Genomic DNA, 22,164 nt, shown 5'->3' with positions numbered 1-22,164 from the left:
CTGTACATAATATTAATGAAATGTGATATTCATATTTCACAGAAAATTATATATACATTTTTTTTTTTTCTTCTATTATTTCTGTGAAATTTGAATATCACATTTGCAAAAAGGACACGAGAAAGCTGCCGAATGCGTCCTCATATTTTATTCACTTATTTAAGATAAAACTTAAATAAGTGAATCCATGAATAAATAAATAAAAAATAAGTTGTAGAGTAGACATAACATATTATAGTTAACTACAGTATTGCTATGCCATGTCTAAGTCTTGACCTGGCTATTCCAAACACCTCAATCATGAATGTTCCTGAGTATCCTCAGGAGGAGGAACAGCTTGTTCTGCCCCTTCCAGTAGAGGGCCTCAGTGTTCTTCTCAGACCTGCCTGCCTGCCTGCCTGCCTGCCTGCCTGCCTGCCTGCCTGCCTGCCTGTCTGCCTGTCTGTCTGTCTGTCTGTCTGTCTGTCTGTCTGTCTGTCTGTCTGTCTGTCTGTCTGTCTGTCTGTCTGTTTGTTCACCCGTGTGAAGTGAGGGGCGCTAATATATTAAAGTGATGTAATGGTGATGTAAAACAAACGGTGCCAACAACACAAACATTAAACTTTTCCCTTCATTGTCAATGGCGTTTACAAAACAAACATTGAACTAAAGACTAAAACATTAAAAATAGATTTGCTTACCCGTCATTATACATACATACATATACTGGAAAGGAATAATTAACCAGTACAAAAACAGAATATGAATTTCCATAATTTCCATCATTCTTCATCTTCATCTTGTGTGGCAAGCTCCCGTTATTTATCCTCGCTTTTAATTCCAAAATCCACGGGGTACGGGATAACGCACTCACAGACCTATAATTACACTTAAAACTCCATGAATGAACAAGGAATGACTGCTTTCATCTTTTACGCTCCAGACAAATGGAAGAAAATCCAGGACTCTCTGAAACTGGATAAACTGGTGGTCTCTATAGAATCATTTAAGGCAGTAGGCCTACTTGAAAATGTGACACAGAGACTGTACTTGTTTTTTGCAGCCCCAGTGTATTCGTTTTTTTTTTAACATTGCTCATATATATTTCACCTTATGTTAAATTGTGTTATTTGTTGTTTTGTATGTGTGATCATGTTGTACTCAGGTCGTTCTTGCAAAAAAAGAGCATGCTCTCAGTCTCAATGGTCTTCCCTGATTAAATAAAGGTAAATAAAAAATGTATGGCTAGCTATTTATTACCAACAAAAACAATGTCAATCAAATACTGTATATATATTGCACACATACAGAAGAAACTGACAAATGGTTCTATAGAAAACAAAAATACATACGTTTGTTCAAAGTGGAATGTAATTGTAATTACAACACATGAGTACATAACTCTTTAACAGATGATTTTCAAAATTAATAAAGTATATTTAAGCATTTCCTACTATACAAAAAAAAGTCCACAGGCTACTGCATTTGACTATACATGATAATATGTTGCTATGAATGTTTAAATATAGGAGTTGTGCATATCAATTGTGCAAATATAGAAGTTGTGCATGTTCATTTGTGTGTAAGAACTGGATGGATATGCATTGATCTTTAGCATATGGAGGGCTCATCCACAGCTTGTGCTCCCTCTGTGAATGCTTTCACACACTTTGCCATTGTCTGGGAGGCTCTGCTTATAGGATCTGTGGATGGAAATTGAGACAGATTCAAATTATACACTCTCATACCACCATGATGGTGGATTTAAACTTTTTTAAACACAAATTCCTTCCTAATCAGAAGCCTACCTGTCATATAGAAATCTTTCACAGTGAGCTGTGGAGGAACTAAAGGTTCAGTAAGGGCAAGGCTATCCTGGTTCACTACCTGAGAGAGACAAGACAGACATCATCATCATGGAGAGCAAAGTGATAATAATAAATATAAAACGTTATTTATATAACACCTTTCAAAACTGTGTTAAAAAGTGCTTTACAAAGGAAACAGCAAAAGACAAAAACACAACACACAAAACAAAAATTAAAGTACATACTATTTTCATACTGGTGAAAGACCAGTGCAGATAGATTAGAAATAGAATCAGGGGGAATGTGCATTAAAAGCTAATCTATAGAATTTAAGTGAGTTTTAAGGAGGGATTTAAAATGGGGGACAGACTCAGCAAGCCTGATCTCCAGGGGCAGTCAGGCATTCCAAAGAGTAGGGGCACTGATCGCAAAGAAATAGCCAGCACACAATACATGTCCTGGCATGGGGAGAGAGTATGTTTTGCACTCCGTCCGTCCGTCCGTCCGTGTGTGTGTCTGTCCGTGTGTGTCTGTGGACAGCTAATCTCTGCCACACTCTGCACTGACTGCACAGTGCACACACACTGCCGTCTGCCAGGATGCCAGAGCTGAACCTCTGCCCCATTCTTTTCACATGGGCCTGTGATAGCGCCACCAGGAGGCAAAACACACTTTTGGACAGTACACTTTTGTCCAACCAGCACGCAAATTGGTACACAGTCTCTCTACAGCCATTACACGAAGTGGGTCTTTCAGATTTTTCATACTCCATCCCGATTGGCTAAAATTGGCTTCCAAAATTCGCAGCAGTGATCAATTTTGAACTAAATGCCGCAAATCATGAACCCATGGTGTGATTTCCGCAATTCTTTCCCCTACTTTCTACTAATTTGCCCTGAATTTTCCACATCTGCTCTTTATAGCGCCACCAGGAGGCCGATTTATGTAAAACATATTTCTTTATATTACTCCTTCAAATTTTATCCAAATGACACGCAGATCGGTACACATGATCTCTACAGTCATGTGATCAAGACGGGTCTGTTTGACTCATATTCCACCCTGATTGGCTAAAATTGGCTTCCAAAGTTTTCAGAAGAGGGCCGTTTTGTACAAAATGCCGCAAATCATGAATGCAGCGTCCAATTGCGGTGAAACTGTGCATTCCCCCCAAAACACAAAGTACAGTACAGAGCACAGTACACTACAATAAAGTAGTCTACAGAGCACAGTACAGTAACTAATACATGTATAGTTGCACCGCTCAGTTCACACAGGTGTGATTTTACTCCTAAACATTTTTTCCAAACAGAAGGGCACTTTTTCTAGTTTACCTCTTATACGGACACGTTTCGATCTGATAGGCCTTCCTCGGTGTTGTCAATCATAAATCATGTGAAAAGAACTTGTGTGCTAGCTATTTCTTCACTTCTATTGCATTATTGAGCCTTGCACCAAAAGACTTTCATCTAATCTGGAGTGTGCAGGCCTTCTGCTTTTACAGATATTTTCTCTCAGCTCTGATAACAAAGGCTTCAATTGTTTTCAACTGACATTTTGGAATGTCCTGGAGTCTGGATTCAAGTAAGGCAACAAAGACATCACATTTTAACATCTAAACACAATGTATTCAGAAAAAATGCACACCGTCTGCACCTGCAATACGAACTTTATTGGCAACGTTTCGGTCAAAACGTTGCCAATAAAGTTCGTATTGCAGGTGCAGACGGTGTGCGGGTCTTTGTGCACTTTGTGTGCATTCTTTCTGAATACATTGAGCCCTGCCTGCACACCCGCCTCAGAGCATACAGGTGTGCATAAGACTTTGTTGCCTAACATCTAAACACAAACTTAAAAATCACACTTGTGTGAAGTGAGGGGCGCTCTTATTATCATACATCACCATACATCACATTCCGTGCTCAGCCAATCAAATCATCACAAATGTCATTCGGGCCAATCACTTTTGTCGTCTTCACTTTTCTGCCCTCACTTTTATCCTCAAATATGTACTTTGCTCAGCCAATCAAATCATCGCTATGGGGTGATCAGCCAATCATCAGCCAATGTTTGTGTTCAAGGAGGGGCTATGGCCCTAAACATGCTTTCACAGGCATAATATTATAGATGTTTAAGTGGAAGATTGTGGCCAACCTTAGCGAGTTCATTAGCCTGCTTAAAGTAGTTGGCCTCCTCAACGTCATCATATCGCACCAGATTTGGAGAAACTTGTACCAGTCTTGCACGGACTTCATCAATGGTGTCATATGGCAAAATGACCCCAGCAAACTTGAAAAACAATGAATACAAAATTCAAATTATGTCAATTTAAAAAATATGGATATGCTACATGTGTTATATAAATATAACATATATATATACACAATATAAAGCATTAAAGCTCCAATCAATAAAACAACCCTGTGCCACCCTGATGCCTTGTGTTTAGTATGAAACTAACCTCTGCGATTGCTCGGATGATCTTCCAGTCCTCCCTGGCCATGCCTGGAGGAGTCACAGCCACCCTGGTCTGCTGGGCACGGCCCTCTGTGTTCACATAGGTGCTAAATTTTTCTGTGTATGCTGCTCCAGGAAGTCTGATGTCAGCCATTGTTGCACCAACATCCCCATGGTGACCTTAAACATGAATTAAAGGCACATAAGATTAAGACATTCTGTCTGTCTGTCTGTCTGTCTGTCTGTCTGTCTGTCTGTCTGTCTGTCTGTCTGTCTGTCTGTCTGTCTGTCTGTCTGTCTGGCATTCTGAGCAATGGTAGACACAGCAGCCATTATAGCAGCCCCATCCTCTCTCTGCAGTGAACTACTGCCGACCACAACAACAGGATGCTTTGCTTTAACCAAGACCTACAACAGGACATACAGACCAGTTTGTAGGTAAAGTAGATAGATCTATGAAGACTAATCTCAAAAACACATGTGCAAGTAACATTAATGAGGCCACAACACAATTACCTGGGCAAAAGGGTGAATTCCTGGTGCAATTTCTTGAAGAACCTTGACAGACTCGCCAAGATGCTCATAGGTGTAAGTTAGGTCCACCTCCCGCCCCACTAGAGCCACTTGCAACTCGTTTTGAAGCCAGCTAAAGTGGAGACACCAAAATTCAATGATGCATGCCACTGATGCAGGTGCCCTTGCTTTAGAAACACAAATATCTACGTGTAATGTGTTCCTCATGAGACAGGCAGTAAATCTGGAACACAAGTTGCCACAGCAAATACTTTCAAATAAATTTAGCAAACGGAGATATTGGCAGCACTTAAAGCCTGAGTACCACAGACGAAAAACAGTCTAAGTCCAAATTTGATTCTGACCCCTCCACGAAAAGGCCTCGTTGTCCTGAACCCTTATCTATCATTTATACATTATGGATCAATAGTGTGGACATAGACTGTTTTTCGTCTGTGGCATTCTACTAGTCTCTAAGGTACCTCTTTCTTATTCGTGCATTAAACAAAGGAGCCTCATAGTGCGGGTTGGTGCCAACCAGGAGTAGAAGGTCAGCTTCTTCGATGCCAGCAATCCCAGTGTTTAGCAAGTAATTTGAACGCAGGTCTGATCTAAACGAGAAGATGACAAAATGTTAGTTTTTCATCATTTAACTGATTATGCATTATTCATGCATTATTATGCATGATCTTACCCAGCACCAGCAATAGGTAATATTTCCTCAGTGCAGAGGTTATCGCTGTTCAAATGGTTCAACAAGTCTTTCAGGGCAATAAGAGCCTCTGCATCCACCAAGCCCCCCACAACAGCAGCTGCGTTATTTCCCTGAGCACTTTGCAACTGCAAGAGAAAACGAACTGGATTCAGGCCAGCCTACAGTAGATCAAAGCCACAATTTTGTATATATGTATGTAATATATAACTCTGAGGTCCCCAAACTAGGAGTTGGGACCTGATTAGCTTAATGCGTAACGTTATATTCTCACTCAACACAGTAAACAAACCAGCATACAGTATAAGTGTATATACTATATATTGGGTATCTGCACATTTCAAAATGTTACAATTTAATAACTTTGAAGACCTTTTTAATACCAAATTGTCAAATATTACAGATAACTATTTTTATTTGTAGAACTGAGTAAAACTAAATGTAAGGCATGCCTACAAAAAGTGCTTGTCAAGGTGGGGACCCCTGTTCAAATATGATTATTTTGCGGGGGTCACGGCCTGAAAGGTTTAGGAACCCAGTCTAAACCATAGATTCAACGGAACAATACGTTCATAATGAATCACATACAGCTCCAGCAACACGATTTAGCGCATCTTCCCAGGAGGTGGTAACCAACTGTGCAGACTCATTCTTCACCATTGGCTGTGTAAGCCTCTGCCGCTTAAGACCATCGTAAGCAAACCTACAAAGCATGATGAATCCAGTTAATTAATTCATGATTTAGAAATGAGTTATATCTATGGTGTTGTGATTTGAAACTAACCTGGTTTTGTCTGATATCCACTCCTCATTAATATCCTCATTCAGGCGAGGTAGAACTCTCATCACTTGACCACAAAGGGTGCTCACCACAATGTTACTGCCCACAGCGTCGAGAACATCAATAGATGCAGTTGCTCTGTAGAAAAGGAAGAGAGGAGTGAAAGACAGGTCAAAAAGATACAGTGTGACCCTAATGAAGCTAATTAGTTGACCGTATCAACAAGTCCCAGTTTTAGCATCTGTTGTTACAGCATTTGCATACAAACCTGGTCTCCCAAGGACGAGCAGTGAAGGCATATGGTTTAGAGGTCAAAGCTCCAACTGGGCATATATCAATCACATTCCCAGACAACTCTGACATGAACATCTTCTCCACATAGGTGCCAATCTGCAGGTCATTACTCCTGCCCGTAGTACCTAGATCCTCCACACCTGCAATCTCACTGGCAAAGCTTTAGAAACAAAATAAATACATTTAGAAATGTTCTCTCGTGCTTATAGCTATATATGGTGAGCTTTACAGAGAGGACTTATCAACTGTGGTAGACAACTCACCGCACACAGCAAGTGCAGTGGATACAGCGAGTCATAATAGTTTTAATAAGGGGGCCGATGTTCTTATCTTCCACTGCTCTTTTGCCCTCTGTGAAGCGGCTCCTGTCACTGCCAAACTGCATGGACTGGTCCTATGCACAATGGCAGTCAATCACATTTAGACTTCAACAGGTTGCAAACTACTCATGAAAACTATGCTATATTTACCTGTAGATCACATTCTCCACCCTGGTCACAAATTGGACAATCTAATGGGTGGTTATAGCCAGCAGGAACATCACACCCTCTCTGAGTGAAACATAATCTCATTATAGTAAGATTCTTTATATTAATATAATGCTAATAACAAATGCCATCATTATTACCACTATTCTTTAAGGTTGATACTACTGTACCTGGCCTTTCTTGTTTTATCAGAGTTGGTTAGGATGTTCCAACCCTTCATGACTGGCATAGCACAGGCTGCCACCAGCTGGTAGATAGAAAATCATGATCAACATAACCATTTCATTACTCATAATTTAATATTTCATTTGACTGTCACTATAAACATTTAAACTGAAAATCCATCACATACACACCGACCACATACCTTAGGGACTTTCTCTATCTCCACCAGACACATCCGGCAGTTCCCCGCAACAGACAGGCGCTCATGATAGCAGAAATGTGGAATCTGGATTCCCATCTTCTCACATGCCTTTGATACAATTTGGTCATACATTTGAAATCATAATATCTTTTCAGAATTATAATTAGAAAAAGTGATTGTATAGTGGCCCTATTTTGGGCATGTCATTATAGGCAAAATCGTATATAGTATATGCACATTTTCAGTCCTAGACCTCCCATTGTCAATGTTTTAACAGATTTTATTTGAGAAATGTTTACTTATAAGCATAAATACAACAACCGTTTAATTGATAACACTAATGTTTTATCGATTAAACGGTTGTCGTTTAAATTATTTTTCAAATGATTTCAAGATTATTTCAAGGGCCTAGGACTGAGAATTTGGAATCGGCATCGGACCCAAATTCTGGCATCAGTCAAGCTCCACACTAGTATCTATAAGTATTAAATAGCGTTACCTGCAGCACAGTGGTTCCTGGCTCCACCATGACCGGCTTCCCATCCACTGACACGGTTACTTGCTGCTGCTGTGGCTGCAGCGCGAACTGTACAAGCACAGATGAAAAACAATGTGTAACCCTTTTCATTAGGTTTCATAATGTAATCACTGTTCTCATTACCTTCTCCAAAGATTCTTGTAATCTTTATTGTTCTATTAAATTAAAAATAATTATTCAATTGTAGATATTTACCATGATTAGGGCCAGCTGTGCTTCCTTTGATTAGCCTCAGAGCTACTGTTATTCCTGCTGAGAGGGGACGACTCACTGCAGGCAAACGCAGCATGCTGGAGAGACAAGAATAACAAGCTACAGTATAGCAGCATTTATTTAATTGATCACTGTTTGCCAACTCCTGTAAAGCAGTGGTGATTAAAATGTGGTCCAGCCCCCCCCCCCCCCCCCCCCCCCCCAGGGGTTCTTGATGGGGTTCCAGCAAAATGAGGAACAATTTCACCATTATTTAACCAGGTTAGAAGATAGACCAATGACAGAATGCATATAGAATACATCACGAAAAAAGAGTTGAGCCAGAAGGCAAATCTCTCTGTCTACCGAGCAATCTTCGTTCCTATGAAGTGTGGGTCATGACCGAAAGAATAAGGTCGCAGATAAAATAGGCCAAAATGAAATTTCTCTGACGGGTAGCTGGAGAGATAGGGTGAGAAGTTCAATGACGTGAGAGAGACTCGTAGTAAGAGTCGCTGCTTCTTCGCTTGGAAAGGACCCCAGGGCTTCTTGTCCCAAGTGGCATTTCTTCCTCTGCCTAGTGGGAATGTGCGTGCATAATTGCACAGAAATCGCACGCTGTGTTCAAGATTTGAGGCATTTTGTAAAAAATTGACCAATTCTGCAAACTTTGGAAGGCAATCAGACAATCGTGATGGAATATGGGAAAGCATGCAGATCCGTGTTGATCACATGACTATGGAGATAGTGTATACTGATTTGCGAGATGTATGGATAAAACAAGTAATGGACAAGTAATCTACAGAAATGTGTTTTGCCAAAATCAGCCTCAGATGTGAAAAATGCAGGGCAAAGGTTTTTCCTTGGCCTCTAGGCAGTTCGCCTACAAAGTTTATACAGATCGGTGCAGTTTTAGGTAAGAACATGAATTGGCCTGTTATAGCACCACCATGAGACTGATTTGATTTTTTTTAAGTTGCATTTCTGCACAACAGACCATGCAATCCTGCAAACTTTGGAAGGCAATCTTCGATGGGGATTGAATATGGGGAAGTGGGCAGGTCTGTGTTGATCACATGACTGTAGAGATACCGATTTGCGTGATAAAATGTGTATAAGTAATGTAAAGAAATGTATTTAGCAAATGTCGGCCTCATAGTAGCGCTATAACAGGCTGTTGTGGAAAAATTAAGAGGCAGAGGTTCGTTGTTGCATGGCATCCAGCCATCCAGGGAGTGTGTGTGCACAGTTTGGCATTGACCGGGCCAACGGTGCCAGAGATTAGCTGTAGGCTACACAGAGTCACAGACGGACAGTCACAATCACACACACACACACACACACACACACACGTCTCACACACACACACAGAGACACACACACACACACACACACACACACACACACACACACACACACACACACACACACACACACACACACACACACACACACACACACACACACACACACACACACACACACACAGACAGAGAGACGGACAGAGTGCTAAACATAGGCTATACTCACTAAATCCTAAATCTAATCTAACAACAAATATCTTCTCTTATTATCTTCTTATCATCCAATTAATCAATCAATCAAGCAATAATAGTCAAGCAATCAATACATGAATCAATCAATCAATATCAATCATCAGTAAACCCAGCTGATATAGTGACATCCAGAGCCATAGAATAAGACAGAGTTACGACATTGAGGGGGCAGAAAACAGCATGGTCACGCGAGCCCATAGACAACAATTAATTCCGTAAAGAGCCTGCATGGCCCCATGAAGTGAACGGAGTTGACATTGTCTAACTCTGTTTTACTCTATGGCTCTGGTGACACCTACTGTAAAATGACTCAGCAGGCAGCTGTGTTGTACCCGTCATTCACAATATCACAATCTGCTGGGAAAGTGGTCTAGGGAATTCAGGGGCAACTAATTTCAGTAATGGAGGAATGGAACACCTTTCCAGAATGGAATTTCCAGAACAATGGAGGGGGGTGAGCCATTCATTATCCATGCATAGCCTACTTTATATATACCTAAGTTTATACCTATTAATCACTGCATAGGTCTATATGGCCTAGCCTATATATTAATACTATGTTTTTGTTTGGAGTTCATTTATAGAGTAGATAGTAGTTCTGTGTCTAGTAGTAGTACTAGTGACGTAGTAGTACTGTCTGTCAGATATCTGCCATAATGCATGAGAACGCCGCTGCACTTCAAATGTCAGTGCCGGTAGCCCCCAGAGGACGGCAACGTCCACTGCAGTGTATTTAGCTGTAAATGCAGGACTGTCCCTTTTTTCAGTCTAAAAAATGAATCAAATAGCCTACTAAAGCTATAAGGCCCCCAAAGTTTAATTATGGGCATGACATCTATTTAACCTCTGCCTTTTCATCTTATTATAGACAAGACCACTAATTCAAATATTGCAAAGAGAATAAGGCAATATAGTTCAATTATGGAAAAAGTTTAATGCACATCAAACAATAACAATTATTATGACAAGTAAGACGCGCAAACGCGGGAAGCGAACGCAGCTCGTACATATTTGGGTTTTTGACGTATAGCTGCTTTGGGGACTCCTTATATGGTTATGGCTGAGTCATGGTGACGTAACAGCGGGACAGACACTTGTTAGTTATTATTAGGACATTTTACCAGTAGTAGTCAACGGTTGAGAAACTGTGGGATGTATACACATGGGATGCATGGTGGTCCCTGGTTCACAATCAGTTGAAAACCCCTGGCCTATATGGCAAAATGGTTGAAATTTCAGTTTCCGTGGTTTGTCCGCAAGTGTCTTCTTTCCAAGTTCTCTTTCTTCACCATCAGTGTTCAGTTCTTGCTGATGAGACAAATACTTCAGTAGAATAATGATGAGAGAGCTCTATCCGGTTCCATGTATGGTACACAAATACATACGGCTGAGATTTCAGTTCTCTGCCTGCTGTAAAGGTCTACTCTATAGTCTACTTAAACACTTCATAATGCCTGAGTGATCACTCACTGACTTTTTATTTAGACCAGGATCATAGTTGTGTAATCAAGCATTAGGCCTATAATTGCGAATGCAGTGAGCACTTACTATGAGACCTAGCAGATCATGTCTGTGTATCCGTGTGTCCCCCCTTTGTGCCCATATATGGAGCTGAGTGATTTGTTTGTGATTGATGCAACACACTCCATATTTGGACGTATAGCAGCTTTGGGGACTCCTTATATGGTTATGGCTAAGTTAAAAACTTAACTTAAAAATAACTTAACTTAAAAATAAATCTTAAAAAAACCCAAATATGTACGAGCTGCGTTCGCTTCCCGCGTTTGCGCGTCTTACTGGTATATTATATATCACTCTCAATCTATTTTTGTGTATTATAACCAGTAAGACGCCTGGGGGCGAGAAGCGACCTCACCCTAAAGGACGAGGTCACGAGCACACATCCGCCTGGGTGACAGCAGACTGTTGGGGCGAGCGCTGGCACTTTGGCATGAGGGGTCAGATCAACATATCCGCCTGGGTGACGGCAGACTGCTGGGCGAGCGCTGGCGCTTTTGCATGGGGGGGTCAGATCAACATATGGAATAAATTATGTACTGGCCATATATGGAGCGTGTCTTGAGTGTACAGGGTTTGATGAGGTCAGATCAACATATGGAATGTCAGAACAGGTCAGCTCCATATATGGATATCTAAGGGTGGCAGCGGGGGCAGTGTCTTGAGTGTACAGGGTTTGATGAGAGCCCACATAGGGCAGGGCCTGTTGAGAACTCTAGTTTTCGCCGGCTGCCGGACACAGCTGCCGCTGCACTAATAACTTTGGGGCAGGCCCGTCTAGAGTTTAAATGGACAGGTATCAAAAGGGAGACATCGAAGAGGAAGGATGGATGGGGAAGATTCAACAGAGTTGCTGGCCAATATTGATGACATCAGGGTTCTCCATATATGGGCTTAATATTGATGACATCACGTGATGTCACGAGGCATGACCATATATGGGGAATGACTGACTGACTGGCTGACTGACGGGAAATGCACAATTTGATATATAACTGCGACCTGCAGTCGCAATTATCATAGTTGCAATACATTATAATACTTTATATTGTATTATAATCACAGTTATAATCCATTATAGTGTATTATCATAGTTGTAATGATACTTTATATTGTATAATTATCACAGTTGGACTATATTATATCTTGCATCCTCACCTGACATATTAATGAGCATATCATCCCGGCACCAGTCAGCAAAATAATTATTTCAATATTTAACATAAAAAATGCCACGACATGGACAAGTATTTTCCCCCTCCATCAGGCGCCCCGGCTTGCCAGGTAGTTTTAGAGTTTTAGATTGCTGCATGTTTTTGTGAGGTTACCTACCCTAGAGGACACGGGGTCGGGGACAACATGCAAACTCCACACAGAAAGGCCCTTTCGCCAACCCTGCCTCGGGTATGGGCACTGATGACGCGGAGGAGAGAACACGCCCCCAGCACCCAGCGGGAATCGAACCCAGGACCTTCTTGCTGTGAGGCGACAGCACTACCGACATGGACAAGTCTTGTCATGGACCCATTTGTATACGGACATGTTGATGACCCCTAAACCGTGTGAAATAAAACAGCAATGAAATAAAATGTGTACAATTTTACTTTAAATTATGGAACGGCAATGTATGACATAATAATCAATACAATTCCAATGCATTCCTGCAGTGTCCTCAATCTCATGCATGTGTATATGGGTTTGGAATAAACCAAAATCACTACACATATTCCTACCCAAAAAACTATGAACTATTCATAGCAAATTATTCTCCGAAAATTCCACTATACATTCCTGATCAAACATAAAATGCATGGTATCGAAATTAAGATGGTCCCTTAAATAATTATTTGTGGTTATTGTAATTTTATTTAATTAAACAGTGGAATAAAAATGTAGATGGCTACCTAAACCACTTAAAGCCCAGCAGCGTCTGTATCCAGGGGAAAGGTTTGCAGAAAAAAGCAGATCGACATCCTCAGACATTGCAACACGTTGCAATGTGACACAGCTTGTCAATCAGCTAATTTCAGTGAAGATATTTCATGTAGAGTCACTAGTAGAGCCCTGAAGGACCACGGTCAATCAAGTATAGTGTTTAACCCATTTTGACCTGAGATCAGATTCTAAAAATGTCTTCTACATCCTGACAGTTTTCTGAAAAAGCTATGTTTCTATGTCAGTCGTTTTTCAAAAATAGCAGATCTACAAGCTCATAGCGCGCTATGAGCTTGTAGATCTGCTATTTTTCAATAGCTATAAAGCATAACATAATGCTAACACCAAAAGGGGTTCCCGCCCAAAAATGGGTTAAAGCTGTTTGGCATTGGCAGAGAAGTTTTTTCATGGGCGCAACCCACATACTCATGCAGCTGCGCTGACATCCCACTAATGCATGTACCCTACAAATCGGTCGCCATTTAAATCTATCAAACACAAATTTCTGAAATGCTTTTGCCGTTTATATATAATATATTAATATATTATATAAGTGTCATGTTTCTCCAACTACTGACGCTGCATACCAGAGTTCATCAGGAAGGAAATTGGAAATAGTTGTTTGCATGCAGACCTTCAGGAATGCTGTAGGAAATTAATCTAAAAGTCCTGCATACATAACACAATTGATTTTCATCTTACAAAAGCTTAAATTGAAATTAACTTCCCTTATGACTAAAACATTCTAGCCATTCTAATGCCTTTACATTTATGAAAGTATATGACATCAATATAGTATATAAATCAAGTATAGGGCCTACATTTAAGTAGGTTATATGCAATATATTAGAATAAAATGTTTACACAACTCTGAAATAATTATAAACTTCTAAACATCTCTTCTAAACCTCTGTAAACATGTGTCTAGCAGCCTGTCTCTAAAACAATATGATAATATGAAAAAAAACTGCAACAGGTACTTTGCATTGCATTTGATACAAAATCACAGCAATATTAAAATTCCCTTTGGTTCAAAAGAGTGCAATAATGAAAGTCACGACTAACATAATATACATGACAGCAGTAGTAGAAAGGTTATGATTATGTTTAAACTGTGCTGTCATGTACTGTAGACCACTTGGGTTATGAAAATCTATATTTTGTGAAATCTACAGAGAAAGTATAGTCACAGAGCTGATGACTCAACAGGCTCCTCTGGTGGACATTCTGTCTCTGGCACAGACACGGTCTCAGTTGCAGAGATCGATTGGCTAAGCTCTCTCAGTGACCTCTTACTTAGGTCCAGGAATGCGCGCTTCAGTATGCGGCGAACTTTCTTTCCCAGGAGCATGTAAAGGAGGGGGTTAATGCAGCTATTGAAAAAGGCTAAACTGGTGGCAAGTGGAAAGCCAGTTTTCAGCACATTGTGTAAGTGCAATGAGGAATGCATGGAAAGCTCCATCAAGATAAAGGTATGGAAGGGTGCCCAACATAAAAAGAAGGCCAGAATGACAGCAGAAACTGTTCTGGAGAAGCTGGATAGACGAACAGAACCGCGAGACTGATTCACTTTCACTGCCAGCAGTATGGCAGTTATGCATATAGCACTAAAGGGCAAGAGGAACCCAATGGTGGTACGGACAACCACCATTATAATGTGTCTCACTGCTGCTGCATGTCCATCATGTGCATGGAAGTTGTTGAAGCAAACCACCCTATCGTGTAAGTGCATGACGTCCCGAAAGGCCAGAGCAGGACAGCTCAGTATAGCAGATAGCCCCCATACACAACCACATACAATCCAGGCTCTCTGAACAGTACGACACTGCTGAGACCAATTGACGTGGACCAATGATACATACCTGTCTATACTGAGCACTGTGAGGAAGAGCACGCTGGCATACATATTCATCACAGACACAAATGAGTTGAGCTTACACATCACCAAACCAAAGGACCAGTGGAAGTCTCTAAGAACGTAATCTATGGAGAAGGGTAAAAAAAGCACAAATACAAAGTCTGCTATTGCAAGGTTGAGCAACCATGTGCTGTTCACAGTTCGTTTGGTTTTAAATGCCGTCACCCAAATGACAATTCCATTTCCAACCAGGCCAAGGACAAATGAAATGCTATAAATTACTACTGATATGATGTGCATAGTTTCTCTCTGTTTGTCTACTCCAACTTCGTCAAGGTCTCCATACTCAGAGTAATCTTCATAGCTGTAGTTTCCATAGTCATCATCAGCCATTGTTGACAGACCTTTGTCAGACTCTGTCTGTGAGAAAGAAAACACTACAATAAGATTCCTGGAAAGATCTTCATGTACAAATTGTAATACAATGTGACATAGTATGCAACTTTGGCCTGTGTTTACATAAAAAAACAATATATTAATTTTCCCCATCATCATTCCTTGAGTCTAGCGACTATAGCCTACCTGTGGTGATGTTTATCTGCAGAAACACATTGCCCTGACCCCTGACGCCTTCTCCCTGTACATCCCTACCAAAACAAACACTGAAAACACCAACAAAGAGTGGAAAAACACCCACATTTCAGGGAAGGGGCAATGTGTTTCTGCTGGTAAGCACCACCGCAATACTCCAGGTGGCTGATAACTTCTGGTATAGAGGGAAATGATGGGTAAAAAATGTTTAAACACAGGGCAGAGTTACATATCTTTTAAAGAAGAATTCCACCCTCGGAGACATCAACATTTATTATCAATCTGTAACTGTCAAGTTATTAACTTTTTTCCCCCCCTGCAATAATTCAATGTCTTTGAGAATAATAAAAACACTGAGCAACAAAATGGCACGATAAATGCAAGATCACCAATATCTGTTTTTAATTAGTGTGGCTATATAATATATATTATGATGGATACTGTAATCTAATTATTGGTCAGTAACTCAGACTCCATTAGTGACCAGATTTGACTGAGGGACTGCCATCGCGCAAACTCCAGCTTTTCACTAATTCTTTTCAAAATGAGTTAATAGCACAGGCAGACTCTTCACATACTAGAGCATGTCTGAAATAAATGTCACAGCTGAAATTGACATGTAAATATGAAATACATGCTTAAACATGTAGCTAGGTGTAGGCTATAATGTTACAGAAGTGAACCTTTCAAGCCTGTTTTCTCAACTTGCTGTTTTCTGCAAGACCTTACTCTATAAGCCATATCTCCAAAACTGGTGTGTCAAACTGAACAACCAACATGTCAATTTGAAGCTATGATTCCCTGCTTTCATATGAAAACTTCCAAAAAAATCCAATGGCAGCCCCTCAGTCAAATTTTGTCACAATTTCTATTAATTAATTATTTTAGTTCTCACCTCACACCGCTTTTGTCTCCGCTGTGCTGTTCACCTTAAAGCTCCTGCAGTTGTTCGTCCTTATGTGAGTTCCTCCAGTGCGAATAAGGTTGGGAACGGGTGTGGTAACTCTGGAACACAATGTCAGCAGCCAGCATGTTGAGTTGTTGACAACGTTGTGCCTACACCCTAGTGTGCCTGCCACCTGCGGTGTATGCCTATACTTTAAACCTGCATTCTTCACAGAATGAAAGGAGTGTTGAACAATTTTACTTAGATAATCCAAGCAGAAGTAAACTCACAATTGATTGATTGATTGAACTCAATACAATACAAAGACTGTTAACTGTGAGTAACTTCTATATAGTTAAAGAACAGAACAGGAATGCATCATAAAGGAAGCAAAAAGGGAAAAGAAACATATTACTCAAGACCATTACTCACACCAAATATGGGGGGAAAGGCAGTCATATGATGTCTATATGCCAGCAACTCACAACTTATGACTAAACCTAAATATAGGTTGAATCAACACAATATGTTTTTCTCTGGATATGTGCACTATAGTGTCTGCCATACCAAGCACTCTAGGCTCCTCAATGAGAATGACAGTTACAAAATCCTTAAAGATATAGATAATATATATAGATTATAGAGAATCTATAAATAAGACCTCTGCCGTACTGACTAAAGTGCAGTAACTATAACTACGTTTTTGGACTTTTATTTGATTGATTGAATTGGCAGAAATGTAATGGTACAGAGTAGCCTACTGGACCGCAACACCGATAAAAGTACTTGCGGTCTTGTTTCCATCACACCGACTTATGTAGGGTATCCCAAAAGTCAAATTAGATTTCAATATTTTCGGGGATAAACTAACAATTCATAAACCAAATAGGCTATAATTATCAGCCACAAGGCAGGATCGGTAATACAATTTATGTAGCCTAATAAATTAATTAAAACAGGATAGGCATGCAGCCTTAAAAAGTCAAGCACGAGGACATAAAAGTTCAAATAGCTAACACAGTTTTAAGAAGAGAAAGGCTTTGCTTACCTTTAAACAGCCGTGATTTTATTTTGTGAGTTCAGGTTCAAAGAAAGACTTCGCTAGTTCGCTTCCTTGAGAAGATGGCAAACTTGTAGCTAAACCAGGCCGGGTGTTTTTGTTTTGCTGTAGCTTACTGATCGAGTTCGCGAGTTTCCAAACTAAATTATGGTGCGCAGCTGTTCATGAATTCCCTAGACGTGTTATGTGTTTACACTTTATAGTTTATCTTTCTTCTGGTCCATCCTAATATCCTTCGTGAGTTGGGATGCAGTGGGCGCGCCTGCCGCCTGGTTGACGCGTCGCGTCTGGAACGTGTTAAGCCCCCCCCGCCACCCCGCCTCCTCCTCTGGAATGAAGCCAGCATTCATTCAGTGGGGAGCCTTGCCATCATAAGCAGTGCCTGAGCTCTAAACGTCCAAATATCCCTGAATATCACAACCGATAAAGTGTAAACTAGGTTTACTGCTGAGATTTTGTCGACGTGGCCCCATTTCCTCACAAAAGCCCCTCCCACACGCAGTCGGTATAGGCCTAAAATACAAATCCTCTCGGTTCCCATTATTGCTTCAGAAATTCGACTTAAGTGATGATGAAGTAGCTCGGACTTGAATGTGAATTAGCCTACCGGTAGGTTTATTCGATTTTTTTGTATTATTATTTTGATTCGAGCTAAAAAAAAATACATGTTTGAAATGTATATATGTTGTGTACAAAAACAAACAACAAAATCGTGAAAATATGTCCACAACTTCTACAACTCCATAAAAAGCATATTATGGCCCCAAAAACTGTCACACCCCTGAAAACAGCAGATGGTCCAGATCCTGTTGAGAAGGGGCTGAACGGTTTGATGCCCTCCTCAACCAACATTCTTCTGCAGATCACATATCATTTTGGAGCCGGAGCGTCCCCCAATCATAGCCCCCAATCCATGACTTCAGCCAGCCACCAAGTCCTGACAGGCTGACAACAACCCTGCCGAACTGAAGGAGGGAGGGTACCTGTGTACAAGGACTCCAACTCCATCAGTACAATCTGAGGGCCTGGGAAGAGGACGCCAAAATTGTTTGATGTATAAAAACAAGGGTGACAATTAAGGTCTGGTAAGGTACTGGCCAGTGGCCAAGGTGATACATCAGGGGTTCCCAAACTGTGGTGCGTGTGCGTGCACCCCTTGTGCTTGTGGTGTGCGAACACCCTAGGGGGTGCATGACATGAAAAGAGTAATGGCGGATTCATGGTGTTATTTAACACTAACGGCAAAATCCAGTAAACCTCTGTTGTAAGGAGATGTATACAGCAGCTGCATGTCTCTCAGTGCAGTGACATTCTGTGATTATTTACCATAATCATATTCAAAAATGTATAATTTTCGGGCCAACTGAGTGTTGGGTGGTGCCTATAGGTCAGGAGGTAGCAGGGGGTGCACGGCCAAAAAAGTTATAGGTCTATATGCTATAGAGAGAGGCTGATCAATAACATCACAGAGTTGATGCTACCTGAGTCACAGTGTGGGTATAGGAAAAACAGGAGCACGGTCGATATGATCTCCATATCACGGCAACTTCAGGAGAAAGTGTCAGGACTCGGGAACAACATAAGCTAAGGACCTATTTGTGGCCTTTATCACCACCGACCGAGACAACAACAATGGGTCAAGACACCACACTGTCATTGTAACATGCGGTTAGGATAGCCTATACTTCAAAGTAAGTGTTACGTGCGATAAAACCTTGGCAATATACGCTAACGAGGGATTAATTAATGCTGGCAGAAATTGGGTTTTAATATTACTATAACTACCAAACTGTCCATGGAGAGGATCGTCGAGATGTCTGTGCTCTGGTGGCACACTCTCTCTGGTGGCACACTCTCCCCCTACGGTCGCAGCTAGCCCACCGGGCAAATTCCCGGTTTGCCCGGTGGCCAGTCCAGCCCTACAGCTCACTGTAGAGTGTGTATGTACACATCTTGTTACCGGGGCGGACTGGGGGGTTTCCCAAATCACCCAAATCACTGAATGCTCCTTTAAGGACATATAAAAGTGGACGTCGTCATCGGATTCGATGGACAATCATAAGCAAGTAAGCAAGCTCGCCCCAAAACATGCTCGCCCCGGGTCTATTCCGGTGGTCGCCATGGTATTCCTAAACGTAACCTCAGTAAAACTATGCCTGAAACTAACCTTATTCCTAAACATAACCTCAGTAAAACTATGGGCCTGGTCTGCAAGATACACTATACCTCAAAGATATGTACCTTCATGTCAAATGTCAATGCCGTCCACAAACACCAGAGGGAGCTCCATAAATCACGGTCAACCCAGATTTGGCTCAAACAAGGGGTTCAATTCGTTCGACGACCTTACAAAGTTGCATGCGTATGCAAAGGCTAAACTTAGGTAATGTAGATAGCATATTATGTAGACATAGCATTCTATAGTCACAGTGTATACTCATAGTTTATAGTTTCCTTGTAACGGTATACAGATGTTAGGTTCTTACTTAGCTTACTAAGAACCTATTGGGTTATGAAAATCTATAATGTATTTGATGTATTACCATGTGTTGTTCTTGCTTACTGTAAATTGCTCTGGATTAAAAGCGTCTGCTATGTCAAATTGTATTTGTAAAATTGTTCTCCTTCTGCTATGCCACAAAAATGTGGAACGCCTACTGTACTACTCTCTTTCAAAACAGCACTTACAGGGGGCTTCAATTCGGACACATGGCCCCTGTAAATAGTCAAAACCTATTAGCAAACTGCTAGTAATCAATCAATCAATCAATGCCTAAACCTAGCTCTCATGATGGTATTTTTAAACAAAGAGGGAACTGTCATGATTTATGAACTTTATCTGTTTGACCAGGCCAGTACACACATGTGGTGAATCACTCATCTACGTAAGCATAGTTGACACCCCTGTGATACAATGACCATCAACTGCTTTATCAGAGACTGATGTCTGTGCACAATCATACGAGATGCACGTTCTATTCCTATCCATTCTGTTCTTAACCTTGTGTCACCTCACCAGGCTTTATTCTGTTCTTGTCCTTGTATCTTCTGGTCATATTATGTGCCCATTGTCCAATACTGTATATATATATATTATCTGTGTGCTTCAGAACTTGTCGAAGTACCTTTAGTGTCATCTTGTTCTGCCCTTAGTTAGATGAAGACTCTTAAGGGACCACGTGGTTGGTCAACCGAAAACACAATTTGCGCAGAACAAGATGACACCAGGCAATATCACACTGCCACTAGGTGAGGCACAGTGCCCACCGCAAGCAGCAGATGGCCTCACGTGTCAGCCCCCTCCATGCACATCTCAGTCATTCACAGGCAGGGTTTTGAGGACAACTGGTTTGGGAATCGCTTACACAGAAAAGAAACCAAGGACTTTATATTTAAAGGAGAGGTCACATAGGCACAGCTTGAAAAGCTGCTTTAAAAAGCTTTAAAACCAAACAGATATAAGCCTACTAAAACCACCAATAACCATCACACAGTAAAACCAACAACTCATACAATACAATACCATATAACAAAGGAGAACAAGCACACAGAATACTGTTGTCTACACCAACCTTACAGCAAGGGGATCCCCTGCCTGAATCATCCTCTAGCATTTTAGACTGTGCCAACAAACCCCACCCTAAATTAAAAACAAGGAACAACTGGTTGATCACAGCCCTATCGAGTACTAACAGTTGTTCCATAGTTTACAAACAAATGTTTTGGTTCATCCATGTGCACACTGTTTACTTACTCCCTCTTGCTTCATCAGATACTCTGATAGCCTTATCTAAACATCCCACATGTCCAGCAGCCCAAAATGACTATCTCATCCCTCTTCTGTGTATGTACAGTATATTCAGCCCTGAGGCGTTGCTCTCTCTCTCTCTCTCTCTGTTTGTGTGTGTGTGTGTGTGTGTGTGTGTGTGTGTGTGTGTGTGTGTGTGTGTGTGTGTGTGTGTGTGTGCGCGCGCGCGTGCGTGTGCATGCATGTGCATGTGTGTGTGTGAGTGTGTGCGACTGTGCGTGCTTGTGTAGGTTGTGCCAGACAGTCTTGGCTATGTTCTGCTGTATCAGGAAGAGACAACCAGCACTAATAGACACATTCCCTATTAAGCAATTTACAATTTCAGCATTTAGCAGACTAAATAACTGTTGTCACTTCCATAATACCCTGCCCTACACAGTCAGCATACACAGGAGTAAAATACCATTCTCCGTAACCAATTGTGCTTGTCACATTAAATGTTTCATGACATTTTTTTGTGGTTTGAAGTTTTCTCTCTGTGTTCTGAAGCCTTTTGAGCTGCAATGAAAACAGGCAAACAGGCCTCAACAGTGACATCTGCTGGCAAATTGTAATGTCATATATGGGATTTTGTGGACTCTTACATCACCGTCAACAATCAGAGCACTTGTTTGAGCCAGAAAACCCCAGACCACAGAAAATCTACTGAATGTTAAAAGTTCAGGTTTTCTGCGCGCAATTGAGCTCAGAAAACCTATTTATTTCCTGATAAATTACAAAAACTGTTTTCTATGTGACAATCCCTTTAAAAACAACATCTTAACATCTTATGAGCAGAATAAACATGAACTCTAGTCAATAAACAGTTAATTATTAACAAGTT

The 22,164-nt window shown here is 41.0% G+C and overlaps 1 protein-coding gene and 1 pseudogene across 3 annotated transcripts; both read right to left on the bottom strand.

The window, feature by feature from the left end:
* Positions 1-1,228: 1,228 nt before the first annotated feature.
* On the bottom strand, positions 1,229-8,251 carry LOC308330909 (NADH-ubiquinone oxidoreductase 75 kDa subunit, mitochondrial-like; annotated as a pseudogene). Its single transcript, XR_013966239.1, has 17 exons — positions 8,133-8,251; positions 7,899-7,985; positions 7,400-7,507; positions 7,203-7,279; positions 7,015-7,095; positions 6,808-6,938; positions 6,519-6,704; positions 6,254-6,388; positions 6,058-6,172; positions 5,452-5,597; positions 5,240-5,368; positions 4,761-4,890; positions 4,541-4,652; positions 4,249-4,424; positions 3,942-4,076; positions 1,788-1,866; positions 1,229-1,682 (listed from the first exon to the last, which is right to left on the bottom strand). The product of XR_013966239.1 is annotated as an NADH-ubiquinone oxidoreductase 75 kDa subunit, mitochondrial-like (transcript).
* Positions 8,252-12,767: 4,516 nt separating this feature from the next.
* On the bottom strand, positions 12,768-17,663 carry cmklr2 (chemerin chemokine-like receptor 2). 2 transcript variants are annotated; one of them, XM_080785742.1, is made up of 3 exons: positions 17,522-17,663; positions 16,483-16,592; positions 12,768-15,416 (listed from the first exon to the last, which is right to left on the bottom strand). In XM_080785742.1, exon 3 carries the CDS (start codon positions 15,387-15,389, stop codon positions 14,325-14,327), a length of 1,065 nt encoding a protein of 354 aa, XP_080641868.1. In that variant the 5' UTR covers positions 15,390-15,416; positions 16,483-16,592; positions 17,522-17,663; the 3' UTR covers positions 12,768-14,324. The 2 variants fall into 2 exon arrangements, with proteins under 2 accessions (XP_080641868.1, XP_080641869.1); XM_080785743.1 differs by having other exon boundaries at positions 12,768-15,412.
* Positions 17,664-22,164: the final 4,501 nt, after the last annotated feature.

The sequence above is a fragment of the Protomyctophum bolini genome, assembly GCF_963924005.1.
Source record: "Protomyctophum bolini genome assembly, chromosome: 16".
Taxonomy (NCBI): domain Eukaryota; kingdom Metazoa; phylum Chordata; class Actinopteri; order Myctophiformes; family Myctophidae; genus Protomyctophum; species Protomyctophum bolini.
The sequence above is the reverse complement of the archived record's forward strand: the minus strand, read 5'-3'. Positions and strand labels throughout refer to the sequence as shown.

Coding starts and splice junctions, on each gene's coding strand:
- cmklr2 (XM_080785742.1), bottom strand. CDS start 15,389: ATGGCTGATGATGACTATGGAAACTACAGCTATGAAGATTACTCTGAG.